Source organism: Podarcis raffonei, chromosome 11 (assembly GCF_027172205.1).
Source record: "Podarcis raffonei isolate rPodRaf1 chromosome 11, rPodRaf1.pri, whole genome shotgun sequence".
In the NCBI taxonomy this organism is placed as follows: domain Eukaryota; kingdom Metazoa; phylum Chordata; class Lepidosauria; order Squamata; family Lacertidae; genus Podarcis; species Podarcis raffonei.
In genome coordinates this window covers 37,068,058-37,088,564 of record NC_070612.1, presented here as the reverse complement: position 1 = coordinate 37,088,564, position 20,507 = coordinate 37,068,058, and the positions used below count along the sequence as shown (strand labels likewise).

Below are 20,507 nucleotides of genomic sequence, written 5' to 3'. Positions count from 1 at the left end.
TGCCACAATAAATACATTATGTTAAAATTTCAATTTTCCTGTCAACCTGAAATAACCACTCAAAGATGCTACCCACTATGCCTCTGCCTGAATAAATGCTCTAGACAAGCCTCCTTCAGTTTCCACTGAGAGCAGGATAATTTTGCCACAGATGTGTTTGGATCATTCAATTGCTCATGATACAGATACACAGCAAAATTACCCATGAGGCATACCAAAATGGAGACATAAAGTAACACTACTCTGGGCCATGCTGAGCAAACCTTTTCATGAGTAAGGGCTCAAATCTGTATCTCAGCTATTAGAAGCTTGAGAAACAATGGCACAGCTAAAGTTATGACAATGGACTCTGCTCATGCAAAAGCTAAGGACGATGAGATTCAGAACAGATCTTCACATACACGAGAGAGAGCAGTAGAAATCAAATGTGCAAAATCATTTTTTACCATCTTTACCAATTTTTCAGAAGATGGCATTCATAGTTTCATCAGCCAGAGCATAAATTTCACCTAACAAACTTGTGCAGTGGGATAATTTATAGGCAGGGATTTACCCAGAGCTTCATAGCTCAAAAGGGATTAAAGCCTCAGTCCAAGTTCAAGTCGAACACATCAGGCACCCTTTAAATAACATTTTCATGAGTGGCTCCCACATGGGAAGCGAATAATCTTTTCGGTTCTAACCAGAGAAGTATGAGGAGAGGATGCCAATTTCATGGGGCGGGCACTTTTGATCAGCCCTGCCCATATGGTTGGATCATTTTAATATAATTGCAACTGTGCAGGATCCACTCAAATAAGTTATGTTCCTACACAGTCTGTGGGATCCCAGCAGACCACACACCTGACGGGTACGAATGTGGCTTCAGCACAGACAATACAGCCTGCATGACTTCAACTTCTGAATGCAAAGGTATGCCCTTTTAATAGAATCCCTTAGCTACTGGGATTGACCTACAGTATGTAAAGTCTATACTAAGGCAATGTCTATACTAAAAGATGTTAGGAAGTTACCTGTTACACACAGAACTGATACTGTGAAAGAGTAGGCAAATAATGGCAAGTAATGCTAACAATGTAAAGAATTTTCCAAACAAATGACTGATATGCAATGTCAATAAGCATTTTAATGTTGCAATCTTACCCACACTTACTAAGGTATAAGCCCCACTGAACACTCTGGGACTTACTTTCAAGTCAATGTGCACAGGAGTCTGCAGAAACATATCAAAGGCAGCAATTCTGAAACCAACTAAATTTGGCAAACTTGCATTTCCTGGCTTAGCCCCAGTAACAGCACAAGAGTACACAAACATAAGTGCTTTACCAACCATGTAGAAGTGCAATTCTGGAACAAGTCTCTTGACTATAACAAATCTAACCAACAGTACAAATGTTTTGTGACCAAACATTAAGCGTATCATGATTGAAGTAACAGCAGAGTTTTCCCCCACCATGATTAACCCAACACTTAGTCTAATATCGGTACCTCAGCTGTTTATAAGATGAGCTCCAGCACATACCGTTTTGTCTTGCACCAACAGCAGAAATTATGACAGGAATTGAACAGTGGTTTAATGCTTTTTTTATCAGTGGTGCATAAATGTCCTTTACTTCTTGAAATGAAGACTTGTCATTTACAGAGTATTTAATCACAATGATATCTGCTTCTCCAATAAGGTTCCGAGATGTGTACCAGTCACTGTCAAAAATATCCTATACAAAACAAAAAGATGGAGCTAAATTCCATTTTCTATGGATCAAGAGCAACTGGCAAAATAGTCCTCCACACAAAAGTAATACAAAAGAATGATTTTTTTATGATGAACTGAATGGTTGCTAAAGTCAAGAACAGAATTTGTAGTCACAGTTTTGTTTGTTTTTACTTTAAAGCCATTTACATAGAGATGGCCAGAATTAACAAATTCATTACTATGAAAAATTACCTTTAAACTTCATCTCATTCATTTTTGCAGCAACCCTGTCTTTGATATTTCCACTTTAGAGATAGGGAACTGAGTGCATGACACTAATTGGTGAGTTAATAGGTGCACAGCAATTTGGATCTAGACCTCTCAACTCAAAGACCAATATTCAGTATGGTTTTAGAACCTCTGGCTGTTGTGTTTACTGGTGTATTAATTATAAGGAATCTTTATGCAGCAAAATTGTTTTTAATTTCTAGTAAATTGTAGCTACAACAATCTGTTCACAGGAACGAATATAACTTAAAAACACATGAGGTTTGTTTTTAAAATGCTGCCTTTTTAAGAAATTAATGGGAAGGTGTAATTCAAAGTCACCTGCACTACTGACAGCTTAATCTAGGCATAATATCCCTGGCATGGTTGTACCATATGAATACTAATCATAATTTAAATAAATGTGTCTTCTTTTCTGAATATCAGTAACATTTGTAGCCATAAAAATGGGAGAAATCATTCAAATCCAAATGAAGTACTTACTAATTTTTAAATGTATGCCCAAACTTTCTTTTAATAAAGAACTAACCAACTATAGTGTTATAGAAGAGAACTTGGCTTATTTTTCCTCTGTGAGATACTTTACTATTATTTGAGCTTGTTCCAGCCTACACATTCCCAGCATACAATAATCTGCATTCCAATACTTCCTATGACTGGCACTTTCCCCCATTCTCTTATTTCAATTATTATAATAAAATTCTGAATGTCCAAGTATGGAGAATGACAATCTTTAGTTTATTCTTACAAGCAGAGGCCACCGGATATTCTACATTTGTTTCTCCAGTAGTATTCTGGAAAGTTCACTTCTAGAGAATGGAAAGGCTAGTCCAATATCCTTGCTTCTTATGCAATGTATACTTATTACTAGCTGATGAAAGGCTTTCAGAGTAATCTCCTGCTCTCCTTATTTTTCAGTTTGTAAAATTCCAGTCTGCAGAAGTGCAGAAATAGCACAACAATTTGAGATTAGCATTAGACTTCCCAACATTCTAAATAACACTAGACAAAATAGAGAAGGAGATAAATTCAGAATGTTTAGATTTGTGGGAAGTAAACGCAAGATGGGAACAGAACAGAAAAGTACATTCAAAGGAGAAGGAATAGAGAAATGTGAAAATCGAAGACACAGAAAACAAGACCTGGAAGATTAATAAAACCAAAATTAATGCATTAAAACTTGTTTAGTGAATGAATGTACTGAGAAGTGTTAATTCACAGGCATATCTCTGTACATTCTTCACCCCAACATTCTAAATGTTGACCAAATATTTGCCCAATTAGAGAGCAACTATGCTGAAATCCCAGACTTCTGCAGGCACATTAGGAACCTTGACATACTTCTTAGGCCATGATACTTAGGTCCTTCTAGACATCAATTCCCTCCATTTCAGAAGTTCAGAGATGGATGTGGATCCTTGTGCAGCCAAAGCAGCACCATCCATACTCAAGGAAGAGGGAAACGGCAGGATTTGCAAAAGTGCAAAAACAAAACAAAAAAACACTACTTTAGGGGGAAACCCTAAGGGAGTGAACCCCAAAAATAGCCCAGTGAGGACTGAGCAACAGAATGTTGACTGGGTGGAAGAGGGAAAGAAAGTGTTCCCTGGGAAAGGGCATGAGTAACTGACTGAACACTAAACAGGCACAATTAATGTTGCAAATGTCTGATACAGGTCTCACTTGTTTGCTTTACTTGCAAAACAAGTTAACAACAATGGAAGTATTTTATATCTAAAAAGTACCTCTTACCCATAGGATTTGGAGCTATTGTTGCTACTCTTGCACAACAGTAATTATCCTATATGTGCTAATATTTCTACCACATTGTACTAGAGCTAGACTGATCAACATGGCAATTTTGGGAGTTGCTGCCTGACTTGTAAATATCTGGAAAGCTCAGATAAATTGCTGCAAAAAACATTATGCCTGAAGAAAGCTGAAACTGCAATAGTATACCTACACACCTAAAAGTTAGTTTATTTCTAAGTAGACACATATAGAAATGTGCTGTTTAGTCAAACAATTTGAGATGTGCATAAAATACTAGTTTTCAACACTAATAATAAATAGCAGAAGTAAGCCAACTTGATTGCATTATGTTCCAGACAGTAAATGCAAGGTCAGATGAATCCATAATGTTGACTGTCCGTTGTCTCTGCATGTTTCCATACACAAACATATGTATGCATATACTAATCATTGTACAGCACAGATTGAGAAAGGGTACAGGTAAAGGGACCCCTGACCATTAGGTCCAGTCGCAGACGACTCTGGGGTTGTGGCACTCATCTCACTTTATTGGCCGAGGGAGCCGGTGTACAGTTCCGGGTCATGTGGCCAGCATGACTAAGCCGCTTCTGGCGAACCAGAGCTGCGCATGGAAACACTATTTACCTTCCCACCGGAGCGGTATCTATTTATCTACTTACACTTCGTGCTTTTGAACTCCTAGGTTGGCAGAAGCAGGGACCGAGCAACGGGAGCTCACCCCGTCGCGGGGATTCAAACCGCTAACCTTCTGATCGGCAAGCCCTAGGCTCTGTGGTTTAACCCTCAGCACCATCCGCATCCCGCAAGGGTAAAGGTAATGGTAAAAGGACCCCTTACCTGTAGGTCCAGTCGTGGATGACTCTCAGATTGAGAAAGGGTAATGATCTTAAATCACTGTTCTGCACATATGATCAGAAAAACTACAAACTATGAATGCTTTGTGTGAAGCTGTTCAATCTATTTCATGTTTTTAACTGTGGGTATAGGTCCAGACCATGTTATTCATTCTAGATTTAATAGTTCAGAATGAATTTTTAAACATTGTCCTCAGGATGTGTCATGAGGCAAGAGATATCTTAACACTATTTGTAATTATTCACTTTTTAAATCTGTAAAATCTCCAGAATTATCTTAAGCGATAGGATTTTTAACACAACAAAAGTTCTTCCTAGACTATATTGTTTTGGGCACATGGTATGCATATGCCAGGGATACAGGGGACCTTTTTCATCTACTGCACCAGTTCACAGATTTGAACGTTCCCTAAAATAAAGCTTCATTACTGAGTTACTATGAAAATTCAATTTCTCCCCTACAACAGCAACTATTGCACTTAAGTTGTATGATCATGGTTTCACTACTTAATAATGCTTACAACAACAATGTAGTGAAGAGTAACACAATAGTAACTCCTCACTCTACCCATGCCACTTTGTACTTTAAATGCCCTGTCATTTAAATTTTTTTTTTGTTTTTCCTGGTTTCCATATACTCTCTTCAGATACTGTGCACTTCTGCTATACAACACCTATCCCAATATGTTGAAAATGGCTATGGCTCAGCAACAAGATTACCCCTCTTCCATTGCAAGGGGTTGCAAATATAATGGCACTAGAGATGTTGGGTATCAAAATTATAAGCTGCTTTTTGGAAAAGGCCCAAAGAACGTGGTCCACATCCATCAGATAATTTCAGGGAATAGATTCTTGTTAACAATCTACTGTATGTCACATCTTTAGATACCAGTCAACTCCAAAATAACCAACGGTTCAGTCACTCGAAAGATTTTCCTTGATGTACGCCATCTCAAAATAATTAGGAATTTCTAAAGAACCATAGTCTTCAGCCATTTCAGACCTGGCACCCATGTTTAAATTTTAAACTGCATATGTCTGTCTTCCCCTCTCTTTCATTTTACTCACATCACATTGTTCCTATTAAATGCATACACAAACACACCAAAAATGGTGGTGGTGGTGCTTTCGATGCAGCCCAAGTGTGGTTGGCAAGCCATGATTTTTTTATAGAATATCTGTAAATAAAGATGTTGCATACAAGGATTGAGGGTAGGGAGGAAATCTATTTAAGTGAAAATAAATGAAATTTACTAACAGAACCACAAGTTGACCCAATATAATTTACCCAAGGTCTTATCAAAAAGTTATAAATATGATTCCTGATAAGTGACCTTATCACTAACTCCAGAAACACTATTAAGAGCCAGATTGGTATATGGTCAACTTATTACAAAAATAAATAACAGAACATGCACTCTTTTCAAAACTTTGTAATCATGCCACTGTCAATCAAATTCAAAGCTGAAAGCCTCATAAAAAATTAGTTGCTTAAACTGCTTTACTGTTCTATTAGTTCCAGCTAAATGTCTGTATTAATAGTTTTTTTCAACCCTCCAAGATGTGTTTATTCTCTGAAACATACGACTTCCATATCAGAACAGCAGGAGTTGGTCCTCTTTCTTTTGATCTTTTCACGTTTCTTCAAGGAATGAACTTATTCAAATGGCAGTAATTTACAGAAGATAGTATTTTCAGTTCTCTTTTTCTATGAAGCTATATTCTAATAACCTTATAATGGTTTAGAAGTTGACCAAACTAAGGCAGCAATCCTAATTCCACTTACCTGGGAGTAAGCCCCACTGAATTCAATAGGACTTACTTCAGAAGACATGATTAGGAATGCACTGAAAAACTACAATATTATGATAATTACAAGGAAGTAAACCCCTTGGAACTCAATTAGATCCCTGTGTAAATACATTTAAGATGGCTCTGTTAATTTCAAATTACAGTCTCTTACCCAGAGAGGACAGTCATGTACCACCAATCTGACATTTCCAAACACACAGGCTTGATATTCGGTGAATGCGGGATTTCTAACATAGTTGGCAGAGTTTAACAACAAGCTGCTGTCAGTCTCTGAAACCAGAGCGCTTCTCCCAAGATAGGTCCAAATCAGACTCCTCTGCTGATCATCCTCAGAAAAGCCACCTCTTTCATTTCCAAAAGCTACAACGTGAACGGACCTACAAATAAACAATGTTTTTAATCTGCTGGTATCAAACATCTATTATGACAAAATGAAGAGAATGTGGGAAGGGGAGAAGAGGGGGGAAAGCAAATGATGTTTTTCAAGTGACAACAAGAATCATCATTATTTTCTCAAGGCACACGGGTTTTTTTGTTGTTGTTTTTGCCAGAGACAGGAAACACTCAAGGAACAAATAACACAGCCCACGTACATGATCTTAAATCCAAAAGCAGGAAAGCAAGGTGACTGTGGATCCTGCAAAAGCTGCTTGCATTATAAATCCAAAGCTGCTTGGGTTTATTCTTTCTCCTTTTCCTGAGGTTGTTTCATTCACCCCGTCGACGGCTGTGGGGTGTTTCCGCCACCGTCCTCCTCCTATTCAGCAATCCCTTCTCTGCAAGTGGAAAATGAGCCTTAGCTGTCTGTGACAACAGCTCGCTGCTGCCGAAGGTGAAACCAGCACGTAAACTCAGCAGCTCCCAGCTTCGAGCTCAGCCATTTGCCTCGTGACGTCAGTAAACCCTACCAACAAAGGGTATTAGCACCCGCAAAGGGAAGAGCGGCTCGACATTTCTGCAGAGCCAACATAATACGGTCAGGTCAGCAGAGGGAGAGAGAAAAACAAAGTGTGGCGTTGGGAACAGCAGCATCTCACCGAACGGAAGGAGCCTACGTGGTACATTGCTGTTGCTGCTACTAGCGGGAAAGAGATCCATAAATACATGAGCTCACTGGCAGCCAATCCACTTCCAGTCATTCCCAAATGCGGGAAGGCGGGCAGCCCGAGCTGGGGCAGAGGCGTCAACACTCAAGAAAGAAATGCCCTCAATTTGAAACATTTGCTTTCAGACCTTTCACTGGCACAACAGTGTCATTGTTTTGGGGAAGAAAAAAAAGGCGTTTCAGATGCTGCGTCCTGCTTTGTTATTAATAGGAAGGTTAAATTGCATCTTATATTTGATTGTAAATATACATTATTATTTTTTTAAAGGTGTGGTCTCTAAATAAAGTATCTTTTGTTCAGTAAGAATTTGTTCACTATGTCTGTTACCTTTTAAAAAGAGAAATAGGTATTTTATGAGGCTCTTAATTAAAAAAAAAACCCTGCTCCTAGCAATGCCACTGCAAATCAATTTCGCTATATAAAAAAGGAATTCTTAACAGTAATAATATTAACAGAATATGCATGGCCTCCAACTTAAGTTGCAGATCTGTTGAAAGCAATGGACTTTTACTTAGATGGATGCAACAATATGGGCTGTCGCCAATGTCTGTTATACTCAAGAGTAGATCTATTAGAACTAATTGACATGGCTTAGGCATTACTTTAAATGGGTTAACTCTGAGCAGAACTTAGTTGGATACCACGGTATGGCTACCAAATATGAGGAGGGGGAGAGTAAAAGCAACAAAGAGCACTTCAGACAAGTTTGGTCTGGATCTTGTAGCACATATTTATTACAAGGACTAAACAGAAATCTTAATTTTATTTACAGTAAAACGTTTTGGCTTCCACCTTCATCAGCTGCTCTGATAAAAATGATGCTGTTTCACAGGTGGTAGTTAAGAAACCTTTGAGGATGCTCAGAAAGCCTTCATTCCCTCAAGGGTGCTGGTCACTAGGCTGAGGTCATGTGGTGTTAATGTGTCCAGCATGTACAGCCAGAAGTTTTCCCTTTTTTGCTAACACTGCTGGATCTGTTGGCATATGTCTAGAATTACTATTGCTAATTCCAACAGGCCGCGTTTCTCAGAAGGGTTTGGCAAATGCTTTGTCAAAATTGCTGATCTGTGGTTTCTAAAACTGTGCTCCTAGCTTGTAGCTTTACCTACATATAGTTGATACACAAAACACATGAGAGGAGCCTTCCTGTTTGCTTTGTTTTTAATCCTTAATAAATGCAGCAAAGGCAGGAGGCATTGAAATACTACTTCTGGGTTTTGCAATGTGTTGCTTTCCAAAATAAAATATGCAATTAATTCCGATAAAAACATACGGTCTGCAGACAAGGACGTAGCCAGGATTTTTGTTGGGGGGGGGGAGAATCTAAGTATTTTTATTGATTTTTATTGATGGGGGGGCAGCTGCCACCCTGCCCACCCCCTTTGTCTACGCCCATGAGTCTTCTCTTTGAGGCTGCAAATGTATTTACACCTTAAAAAATACGAGTGACCTTATTTATACAGTGGAACTATTCTCAGCATGTTTCATTAGGCCAATAGCAGAAAGAGATGGGGCGGGGGTGTTCAATACTTTTGCTTGCTGCTCCTTAAAATAACAAGGTTTGCCCTCATGTTGGAAAACTGGTTTTAGGTATGGGGAAGCAGCGCTTCCAAGTCATTTATTTTGCACCTTCTTCCATAAAATGGGTCCCACTCTGGGACAGATTTAGGTTTGATGAGGCCCTAAGCTACTGAAGGTAATGGGGCCCTTTATATATCCAGCTGTCCTTTGTCAACAACAAATTGTCACTGTTTTTTGTGTTGAACATATGCTATATGGTAATTTATCGACCTAATAGGTATCTAAAGCCATTTGCACATAACAAAATATGTATTTTATCAAAGTAATTATTGAACTGAAATACAATTAAAAAGTATATTAATAGTGAAATACAACCCTATATATAGAAATGAGCAAACCAGTGGTATTTTAGGGAGCAGGCTAGCAGGCGGGGCCCATTACTTACATCATAGGAGCCTACACAACACAAAACACTGTTGCTGTATGTAGGTTTTATTTTGTTTTTTATCTTCTATTTTGGAAATTTACATCCAGTTGTGTTTTTTTCTTTAAATTTTTAAAGCTATAGCTTGTTTAGCTTATACGTAAATCCGGCACTGCAAGGTAAAACGGGTGACCTAGAAACATACACCGACCGAGGTGGAATAAAATATGAGGCGGGGGAGAAGCTCTACCCACACCCCACCCCCGACCAGAAGAACAAGAAGAAGAAAAGAGCACGAGACGAGGGGGCCACGAGGGAGACTCCGCGCCGCCTCTGCAGAAGAGCAACGGCCTCTCGCGCTCCCACGCGTTGCCCTGGTTACCGCCCGAGCGTCCCCACCCCCACCCGCCGCGGCCGTTTGCCGCCATTCTAAGAAGCGCGTGCCGGCGAGGATCGGTTGGCGCCTGCTCTGTCCCCCCCCCTTCCCAACGTAACATGCACCGAGCGAGGCCACGGTGGGCCGCCGCGGCCCTGTGGAGCAGCGCGGCCAGGAGCCGCCGCTACTGGAGGACCGTGGGGCAGCTGGAAGGCATCGTGTCGGAGCAGGACACGGACCATCTCTTCGTGCACCGGAGCACCATTCCTACCATGCACTTCCAGCCCAGCTTGCCCAGGTTCCCCCGCGTCGCCGTTGCTCCAGACTTGCGGGGGGGGGGTGAGGAAGAAAGAGGAGCTGAGGAGGAAGCGGGAAGGCGAGCAGGTCCCTCGTGCCTTCTTCTTCCTCCTCCTGCTCTTCCCAAAAAGCCACTCGTTCCCACAGGGGTTATATATGCACAGTAGTTTGCACTTAAGAGCAAACGCAACAAGACACCTCAAGTGAAAGCCGGCCCGCTTGTTGGGCAGAGTGCTTGGGGCTGATCCTACTTGAGTGAGCTCCTCCTTCCACCACTTCAGGGTGTATATAAGTAAGATTTATTTGACCACGTTGTACGTTTGCATTGTGAGTCGTCTCAGGACCATTTTTAAAAGCTGTCGCCTTAAATACTAATGCAGTTACCATCTGCAGAAAGTTAGGCTGTGCAGTATATTGGGTTGCGATCCTATGGCCACTTACTTTAGGGCAAGTTGGTTGAACTTTGTGGAAGTACATTTTCTGGTAAACAGATAGGATTGCGCTCTTAGGCGTCAAGGCACCACAAGACTCTTTTTGTGCATGCCAGCTTAACACCAGGATCCATTGTGGGTACACCATGCAGAGATGCAACACTGATAAGGGACGTTAGCAAAGCCCAGAGCTTTCCAAGCTTTTCATGTTGGCGACACACTTTTTAGACGTGCATCATTTTTTGACACTGTAATTCAGTTTCACTAGCAAACCAGAGGTTAAACTAGCCTGTTTCCAGCTTCTGGAGGACTGCAGGGAGCATTTGCACAACACACTTACAAACTGCAGCCGATGTGCTCATGCATGTCCTGGGCAGAAGGAGGACCTGAGAAAGATTCCTTCATTGATTGATTTATAAATAATATTTATTGACATTGTGTGCACATCTGTCCACCTAACATTTGTTCTATTAAAACTAATCTCATATCAGTTTTCCTGGTAAACCTAAACATTAATTAAGACTAATTATGCCTTAATATGTCTAGTTTAACTGGAATAGTTGCACCCTGTTCAATGGCTGCTCACAATCCATGAATGGATGTAGTGCACAGGTGGAAAGTGTGCAGCATTTAATAACTGTTTGACCATCCTGATTATACTGCAGGATTGTAGGAAGCATTAAGCTGCTTGAAATAAGATGCTTTTTGTAGGAGACAAGTGTTTCAGCGCTTCTGATCCTCACAGGACAAAATTCTGTTGTGTATCTGCATGCATGTTTCTGTGAGCATGGGGATAGCTCATACTGGTCCTCACCTGCTGACATTGCAGATATAAATCAGTATGAGTGAGGCACTGCTGGTTTGCTACTGTAGGGGGTCCCTGATATGTGATTTATTTCGCTTCCTCTGATTTTCATTGTGCATTATATCCTTTAAATCTTAGAAGGCATAAAGATTCAGTGTGAATGTATCATTGTGGAAATAGAACTAGTAGTCTTTCCACTCTTACTGTTTTTAACATTTGTAGATAAGAGGCTTTGGTGTCTTCATTATTTAAGTTGTCTTTAATTTTTAAAAATAATACTTGTGGCAAGTAAGAATCACCTCTGGGTGATCAGGCAACAAAGGCTTTCCAATTTAAAAGAGTATTTATTCTCCCCCATTCCAGGTAATCTATAAATTATGTGTCTATGTGCCATAAATTATTAATTTAAATATGAATGAACAGGTGGGCTGGTATATTGAAGGGAAGGTAGTAATCTCTGAGGATTTATGTGCCGGATCTATAATTTGTCAATATCCATTTGTAGATTGCCTATTCCAAAACTGGAGGATACTATTAATAGATATTTAGCTGCCCAGAAGCCACTATTGAATGAAGAAGAGTACAGGTACAAGAAATGACACTTGCAATTATTTCAATATGTCAAATGTAAACACAAAAATTAACATTTGCTCTCCAGCTCTATCACCAGCAGCTGCTTAAACAACTACTCTCTTGTATGGCTCTGTATGTGTTTTCTATTGGTGCTCCTTGCCAATAGGAAGAGCTGTAGCACAGTACATGCTTGGCATACTGATTGTCGCAGGTTCAATCTTCAGCATCTTGTCTGAAACCCTGCAGAGATGCTATTAGTTAGTGTAGAAATAAGACAGAGGCTGTGTACACACTAACCCATTTGTAGCACAAAAATGTAACTTTTCTCGATCAAGAATTGTTAATGCCTGTCCTCAACATGCTGCTTTCAGTCTTGATGCGCTGGTTATCTCCCACTTGGACTACTTTGATGCGCTCTACGTGGGGCTACATTTGAAGGTGACTCGGAACTACAGTTAATCCAGAATGCGGCAACTAGATTGGTGACTGGGAGCAGCTGCTGAAACCACATAACACCTGTCCTGAAAAGCTACATTGGCTCCCAGTACATTTCCGAGCACAATTCAAAGTGCTGGTGCTGACATTTAAAGCCCTAAACGGCCTCAGCCCTGTATACCTGAAGGAACATCACCACCCCCATTGTTCAGCCCAAGGCCCTTCTGGCGGTCCTCACACTGCGAGAAGTGAGATTACAGGGAACCACGCAGAGGGCCTTTTTTCAAATGGACACATTGTGGGGTAAAGCAGAATCAATCTGCAATGAGCTTTCCTTTTTGAAAATGGAACCAATTTCTCAAGAAGCACTTTTTGGGGGCGCCCCAAAAATAAAAAAGATCTAGATTGTGTGTGGACTATGTAGAAAAAAACAACTACACAGTCTTCAGTGGCTCTTGTGTATACACAGCCTGAGCCAGCTGGACATATTCTCTGACTCAATGTAAAATAGCTTCTTATATTTACTGGTAACTCCTTCCCAGAAAAATGTATGGTGCCACTTCCCGCTCCTCAGAAACCACAATTTCTGTGAAACCTTTGACTTAAAAACATAGTTTGCATCCCTAGCTGAATGAAAACAATCTAAGATGCAATCCTTTGCACACTTACTTGGGACGTGTATCTTGATGGTGCTGTTTCACTGATAATTGGGGTCCAGCCCTTGTTTTTAGTTGGCAGCGCACTTCCTCTCCCCCTTCCCCCTAATTTTTTGGTGTGTGCAGATTATGCAAGGGAGTGGTATGCTCCACCACTCACTTCCTGCTCAGCTTTGGAGAATCAGAAGTGGCACAATCTACTAGGGATGGACTTCTGCTTCTTCTGCCTTCTTTTGCTGAAGGAACCAGGGAGAGGGGTTCTGGTGTGACTTCATACTGGGTCTGAGAGGTGGCAGAAACAGCCCAAGTCCTTTTGCTGCTTCTGCTTCTCTAAAACCTAGCTGCTAAGGCCCCTGATAAGAGAGACCAGTCCCACCTCAGGTTCTTTCCACATGCACAGTGGAAGACTCTTCTGAGTTCTCTGGAATTTGTAGACACCATAGGGGACCTGGAATTTGTGTTGATAATCCAGGTAAATGATTCATGCAGCAAGTTCAGGAAGACCTGTCATAGCAAACTGTCTTTATGGACTCCTAAATAGAATTCATATAAACATTTACTTCCTCAAAAACTCCAAGTCTGGAATTACAACAATTTCTATTTACAATATTTGTTAGCCTTGACTTTGATTAAGGAGCACACCTGACTTGACTCTTTTCAGAGTCATATTTACTTCATCCATTAATTTCATATAATGTTTATTTAATGTGTGATTCGTTGAAACACTGCTCCTGCACAACCTACATTAATGTCCAGGTGTGTAAGGGTGGCACTATATATTGCATATATGTGTTACATAAAAGGGAATTATATTAACTAAATATTATAATTTATTATAATAAATACTATTAAAATCCAGTGCTAAGATGAGTAACACTTTTTCAATTTCTAGAAATACTGAAAAAATTGCTAGAAAGTTTGAAGCTGGAGAAGGGAGGTTAATACACCGTGATCTTCTGGAACATGATAGACTTAATAAGCATACAAGTTATATAGCAGGTTGGTTTTTAATATTCTTGCAATTAAAAAAATGCCCATGAACTTTCTTACTATTATTGATGTTTATTCCAGAGACAGTTTAGGAATTGTTTTTCAACAACCATGCTCTCTCATTATGTGAGGATTGTTTTCCCCCACCAGATTATATGTTTGTGATAAAGTAGTCATGTAAGAATTCCACTTCATGTGGAGACTGTAGTTGAATGCTCTATCCCAAAACTTAAAAAGTTGATTGCACAATGGCTAGTTCACTCATGATATCTAGGTGAATAACAGAATTGTCACATGATCACTTTCCATTTTCAAATTGCAGACAAAACACAATTCAAACAGAAAAACAAAGCACTCAAAATGGTCAGCTGAATGAACTCTGTACCTTTGCTGAAACTTTCTGTCTGGTAGACTACACATTATCCTGTATCTTTTGGTCCTCAGAAGCATATATAGTCTTGACTTCTATTACTCTCCACAAAAAAAATTAATTGTTATCTTCAGTGTTTTTCAAAGTTCTTAAATCACTGGTTTTGTTTCAAGTTTTGGAACAGTCAAGTCTCTGTGTTGCATATTCTCCAGATAATATCCTTATTTAGTATTCATTAGCTTAATGAATTCCTGCCAACCTAGCAGTTTGAAAGCACACAGTGCAAGTAGATAAAGAGGTACTGCTTCGGCTGGAAGGTAAACATCTTTTCTGTGCACTGCTCTGGTTTCGCCAGAAATGGCTTAGTCATGCTGGCCACATGACCTGGAAAAACTGTCTGCGGAAGCAGACAAACGCTGGCTCCCTCGGCCTTTAAAGCGAGATGAGTGCTGCAACCCCAGAGTCGCTCATGACTGGACTTAATTGTCAGGGGTCCCTTTACCCTTTACCTTTAGCTTAATGAATACACATATTCTGTTAGTATTAGGTGAATAAATATTGACCAATATAAGAAGAGCTTATTGGATCAGACCAAAAGCCGGTATAGTTGAGCACTCTGTTGCTGTTGACTAAGTAAATATCTATGGGAATCCCATAAGCAGAACATAAGCACAATAGCACTCTCCCACTTAAGATTCCCAGCAACTAGCATTTAGAGGCATACTTCTGATATTGGAGGGAATATATAGCCATCATTGATAGGTTTATCCTCCATAAATTCATCTAATCCCCCTGTAGAGCTGATTAAGTTTTCATTACATGGTAACAAATTCCATAGTTTACCAATACCCTGCATGAAATACGTTATTTCTATTTCTCTGTCCTGAATCTCCCTGAAATTCAGCTTCAACTGATTACTCTGGGGTATTGAATTTTTCAACACCGCACATACTTTTGTACATGTCTATCATGTTCCCTTATGCCTGCTTTTTTTCTAAGCTAAAAAAAACCAAAACAAAAATCTTCTGCCTAGGGAAGTTGCTCCAGCCCCTTGATCGTTTTGTGATCTGCACATCTTCCAGCTCTACAATATCTTTTTTGAGGGTGTGTGTGTGACCAAAACTGTTCTTATTTGGGTAAGACTTCAACTTTCTTAAGGGAGACTTTTTTCTTTAATGGCACATGTGACAGTGATTGTTATCCACACTGGTGACCTCTTGGATTTGATTGTGCAACTATCTTTGATATATCAAAGATACAAATGTGCATTTTATTAACTGGATTTGTTTTTGTTTTTGTAGGGCCCTGGTATGATATGTATCTTTCTGCAAGAGATCCAATTGTTTTAAACTACAACCCTTTCATTACTTTAAATCCTGACCCAAAACCGGAATACAACAGGCAAATAGTGAGAGCAACAAATCTGGTTGTATCATCGTTAAAATTTCTTAACAGCCTGAAGAATAACTATTTGCGGCCAGATATATATTATGTCAATCGCAAATGGGGTCAGAGTAAAGTATTCAAACATTTTATCCGTATTCTTCCACCTAGTATATCCTGGTATGGAGCGTATTTGGTGAATGCATATCCTTTAGACATGTCACAATATAAGTCACTCTTCAACAGCACCAGAATTCCTAATTTAAGCAAAGATGCATTGTTCACAAGTGAATTTGCAAGACATTTGTTGGTGATGAGAAATGGACATCTCTATGTTTTTGAAGTATTGGATGCTTTTGGTAACATTCTACACCCATCTGAAATCCTGGCTCATTTAACACAAATAATACACGATGCTGATCGGTTGCCTAAGTTTGAACTTTGCTACCTGACAACTGAAGATAGAAATACCTGGGCAACACTAAGACAGGAACTTGTTCAAAAAGGTAACGAAGAAAACCTCAAGAAAATTGACAGTGCCGTATTTTGTCTTTGCTTAGATAGAGCTTCCCCCCAAAATGAACTTGAACTCACTCATTGTTTTCTTCATGGATATGGTTTCAATCGCTGGTTTGACAAATCTTTTAGTCTGATTGTCACTAGTGATGGTACTGCCGGAATAAATTTTGAACACTCTTGGGGAGATGGAATTGCAATTCTGCGTTTTATTAATGAAGTCTATAGAGACAGCACAGAGCACCCGGCTCTTGTACCACAAGCCAGTCCAGCTCTATTTGTTACATCATGTGACAAGCTTGAATTTAATATGGATCACACAATAACATCTGCTATAAGTGCTGCACGTCAAAAATTTGATCAAAAAAGGGGAATGTTCTGTGTTCAAACGCTTAAGTATAAAAAGTTTGGAAAACAATATTTAATAAATCAAAATTTGAGCCCTGATGCTGTGTTTCAGCTTGCATGCCAGATGGCTGTCTATCACCAGTATGGAAAACTTCTTCCTTCTTATGAAGCATGTAGTACTGCAGCTTTTAAGCATGGTCGCACTGAAACAATTCGACCAACATCTGTGTACACAAAAAAATGTACAGTTGCATTTATTGATCAACGAGGGAAGCATAGCACTGAAGATATGAGAAACATGATTGACGAATGTTCGAAGTATCATAGACGCTTGCAGCTGGAGGCTACATTAGGTTAGGCCTTTTCAACATTTTCTCATACATATTGGATTTCTGTTGTTTGACTTGTCTTACAGAAAGGGTAATGTTTCCTAGGAGTTTTCACATGGAGATACATTCATTCTGGCTTTTCTTCATTTAACTACAGACCTTGCTGAGAGATAGATAGCGCAGTAATATTTTTCATACTTTATTTCATTTATATATCCCCTTCCTCTGAGGAGCTCAAGGCATTATATGTCATTCTCCCATGCCCATTTTATCCTCACAACAACCCTGTGAGGTAAGTTAGGCTGACAGATTGACAGCACAATCCTATCCATCTCTGCTCAAGATTAAGTTAATTCAATTCAATGGGACTTACTTATTACTAGGTAACAGTGCAAAAGATTGCAGCAGCCTTTGTGACTAGCCTGAGATTTATGGCTGAATGGGGCTTTGAACTCCAGTGGCCTTAGCCCTGATCTGATCACTACACCATACTGGTTCTTATGAGGAGAAAAATGCCCTTTCTCTAGTATATTTATAATGTTAACCTCTCACCACATGCCTTTTAAAATAAAAGCTCTCTAAATGAAGAGTACAAAACATGTTGAAATGAAGATATGTGACTTTTAAAAAAGTCTCTGTAATTCAAAATTGGCTAGATTTGCAATTATGAAGAGCTATTTGCATTTTGGTTATTATAGGTCCAGTTCTGTCCCCCTAGAGGAGCTATTTGTATTAAACCCACCAGCAACATTTATTCTTTACGGTGTCTGCATTCTAAAATCTTGTATCTTTTGTTATTCTAGCAGAACTTGGTAGGTAGCATCACCCCAGTGATACAGCATTAGGGCTTTTTTTCCCTGTGGGTCTGATAAAAAATTCTGAATCATTCAAAAGCCAGCTTTATTCATTTATTTTATTTATTTATTAAATTTGTATACCGCCCTTCATCCGTAGATCTCAGGGCAGTTCACAACAAAAATACAAGCTGAAAACATCTTAAAAACAAGAACAACAAAAACATTTTAACATTTAAAACACTAACTGACACAACAGTAATAGCACCTCACTTGATAGCAGCTTACTTTAGTCCTTTGGAACTAGGAGAGTCTATTCACAACTGTCCTGTCCCTAAATTAAGGTCATTGAGGGATGCCAGTTATGTTTTACCACACTTCAATGACATCTGCTGTGTGATAGCCTAAGAGAGGGCCGCCTCTGTGGTGGAGCCCCAGTTGTGGAATGCCCTCCCTTTCAGGATATGGCTAGCACCAACATTTGAGTTTTTGTCACCAGCTAAAAACAGCATTGCTTAGATATTTGCTAAACAATTCTCTTAGTTATGTAGGTTATCTGAATTTGTTTTAATTACTATTGTACTTGGTGCGGTTCGTTTTTATCTGCCCTGTAATTTGAAGTCTGTTTATTTGTTTCAGTGTACTCTCCTGAGATTGCTAGACGATCAAACACAGCCTTAAATAAAATAAATACTCTATGAAACAGGAATGTTCTAAAATTCGGCATATTTCCTAACAGTGATAGACATTCAGATGCCACGCTAAATAGTGTTTTAGGGTGGCATTTATGAGCCTACCTTCCTTCCAGGTTTACATGCTTTCCCCTCTTATTTCCTCCTGTAGCCTGGAGGCGCTTAGAAGCTTAAATTTGCCTTTTTTCATCTAAACCACAGACCATAGTTCACCATTAAATATACCAACTTGAAATCATAGATTATGAAGCTGGTTTGTTGAGACCAATTAGTGCTAAACCACACAATGAAAAGTTGTATCTAAGAGAAAAAAATAAACGCTTTCAGATTCTTGCGCTCAGTTGTGTGGGAGAATCACAGAACTGTAGAGTTGGAAGGGACCAACCCCCTGTAATAAGGACTATGCAGCTGTCCCATACGGGGACCATACCTGCAACCTTGGCTTTATCAGCACCATGCTCTAACCAACAGAGAAGAGATATAGCACAGAAGATCAGGAGGAAGGTAGGCACATGCATATCATGCTACACCAAATGTGGCCATACACCCCCTAGTAAGATGACGTATGGTTAAGCTTAGTGGGGAGACATTTCAGTGTATCTTTGGGGATACTTATGGGTGTCTAGCTGTCTGGCATCATTAGACAAAGTTGCAGGTCATTCCAGGATAACAGGAAAATATGATAAAAATCAGGAATGGCATCAATGATAGAAGAAACAGCTTGAAGCTGTTTAAAAGCTATCACTTAATGGAGGTGTTTTCACAAAATCATATATAAATAGTGTTTTCTATTTCATATAACTAGAATGGAAAATTATATTTGCTAAGTATATAATCAAAATGCTCTAGCTCATTTTCTGTACAGTAGGTTGTATCCAAGGGTAGTCATAATCAGGGCAGACCGCTTGAAATTAGTGAACATAGCTAGCTTTCCTTTTCACCTGAGCTTTTGGTCATTCATGTGTGGGTTTCAAGTATTTGTGGCCTCTTTTAGTAGGCAGGATCTGTAAGCCCTGTTGTTGTTTTAATACTTACACTATGCATTTGCCCTTTTCTTTAAATCCAGGCCAAGGATTTGATCGCCATTTATTTGCCTTGAAGTACCTCGTCCAGCGCAGAGGTGGACGTATGCCTGATATTTATAATGACCCAGCCTACAAAAACATAAACCATATTATAATTTCAACTAGTACATTAGGCAGTGAAGCAATTAATCATGGTGGGTTTGGACCAGTCGTGCCAGATGGTTTCGGAGTTGGCTATAACATGTTTGATGATTGGGTAGGAAGTATTATAACTAGCTATTTAGAAAAAGACTCAGAAGAACTTATAAAATACCTCGAATATACATTGAATGATATATATGATGTCTTAGAAGGAAGAAGTCTTAAATAGTATCAGATTTTCTATTATATGGAGCTAGCAAAATAATGATGCAAAATTAAATATTTATATATTGTGCAGAGGACTATGAAATGCAACAGTTAGAAAATAAACATTGTAGAAAACAAAAATTTCAGACAATGGCTAAAGTAGTTCTATGTCAATGTCAGTATACTAATATTGTAATTTCTTGTTCTTATTGTATATTATTGTTACTACTATTAATGATTTTATAGTAAACATTTTTATGCAATATTTTTTCCATTGATTGTATTCACTGCTGCTCATCTAGGGAAATCATATTGTGCTAAAGAGTATATCAGTTTTGAGACTAATCCCAAACAGTGCAAAACCAAGCAATATATATGCCGGTGTTTATATGTGTCACCCAGTCAGCCCGCTCTCAAAATGCTTCCTTCCCTCCCATTCTCAAGTGTAAGAAAATATGTATATACATTTTAGCATGCAGAATCACCACTGCATCATATTATAATTTCAAGGAACTTTCCCTTTCTTATATGCACATCAACATGGGAGCAAGGAGCAGATCTGAGTAGCTCTGCCCCTGATGTCCCCTGCTCCTTCACCCAGACTCTTAAGTCAGCATGACTATCTGAATGGAGGGGAAATGCGGGTCTTCTGAGGAGGACTGATGGCA

At 39.3% G+C, this 20,507-nt stretch overlaps 2 protein-coding genes across 7 annotated transcripts in view; one reads left to right on the top strand and one right to left on the bottom strand.

Annotated features, from left to right (window-relative positions):
- The window catches only part of RHOBTB3 (Rho related BTB domain containing 3), a 32,720-nt gene extending 22,494 nt beyond the window's left edge, over window positions 1-10,226 (bottom strand). Inside the window, exons 1-4 of one of the 6 annotated variants that reach the window (XM_053409026.1) lie at window positions 10,119-10,226; window positions 7,014-7,196; window positions 6,572-6,797; window positions 1,523-1,715 (exon numbers count right to left, since the gene is read on the bottom strand). In XM_053409026.1, the coding sequence (XP_053265001.1) occupies window positions 1,523-1,715; window positions 6,572-6,797; window positions 7,014-7,015 (421 nt within the window). In that variant the 5' untranslated portion in view covers window positions 7,016-7,196; window positions 10,119-10,226. Of the gene's footprint in view, window positions 1-1,522; window positions 1,716-6,571; window positions 6,798-7,013; window positions 9,393-9,676; window positions 9,783-10,118 lie in introns of those variants that run through there. The other 5 variants (XM_053409025.1, XM_053409029.1, XM_053409027.1 and 2 more) reach the window with 5 other exon arrangements.
- Window positions 9,953-20,086, top strand: LOC128423630 (carnitine O-palmitoyltransferase 2, mitochondrial-like). The gene is made up of 5 exons (XM_053409022.1): window positions 9,953-10,145; window positions 11,886-11,966; window positions 13,937-14,043; window positions 15,706-17,004; window positions 19,533-20,086. The coding sequence occupies exons 1-5, from the start codon at window positions 9,967-9,969 to the stop codon at window positions 19,859-19,861; spliced, it is 1,995 nt and encodes a 664-aa protein (XP_053264997.1). The 5' UTR covers window positions 9,953-9,966; the 3' UTR covers window positions 19,862-20,086.
- The last annotated feature ends 421 nt before the right edge of the window (window positions 20,087-20,507 follow it).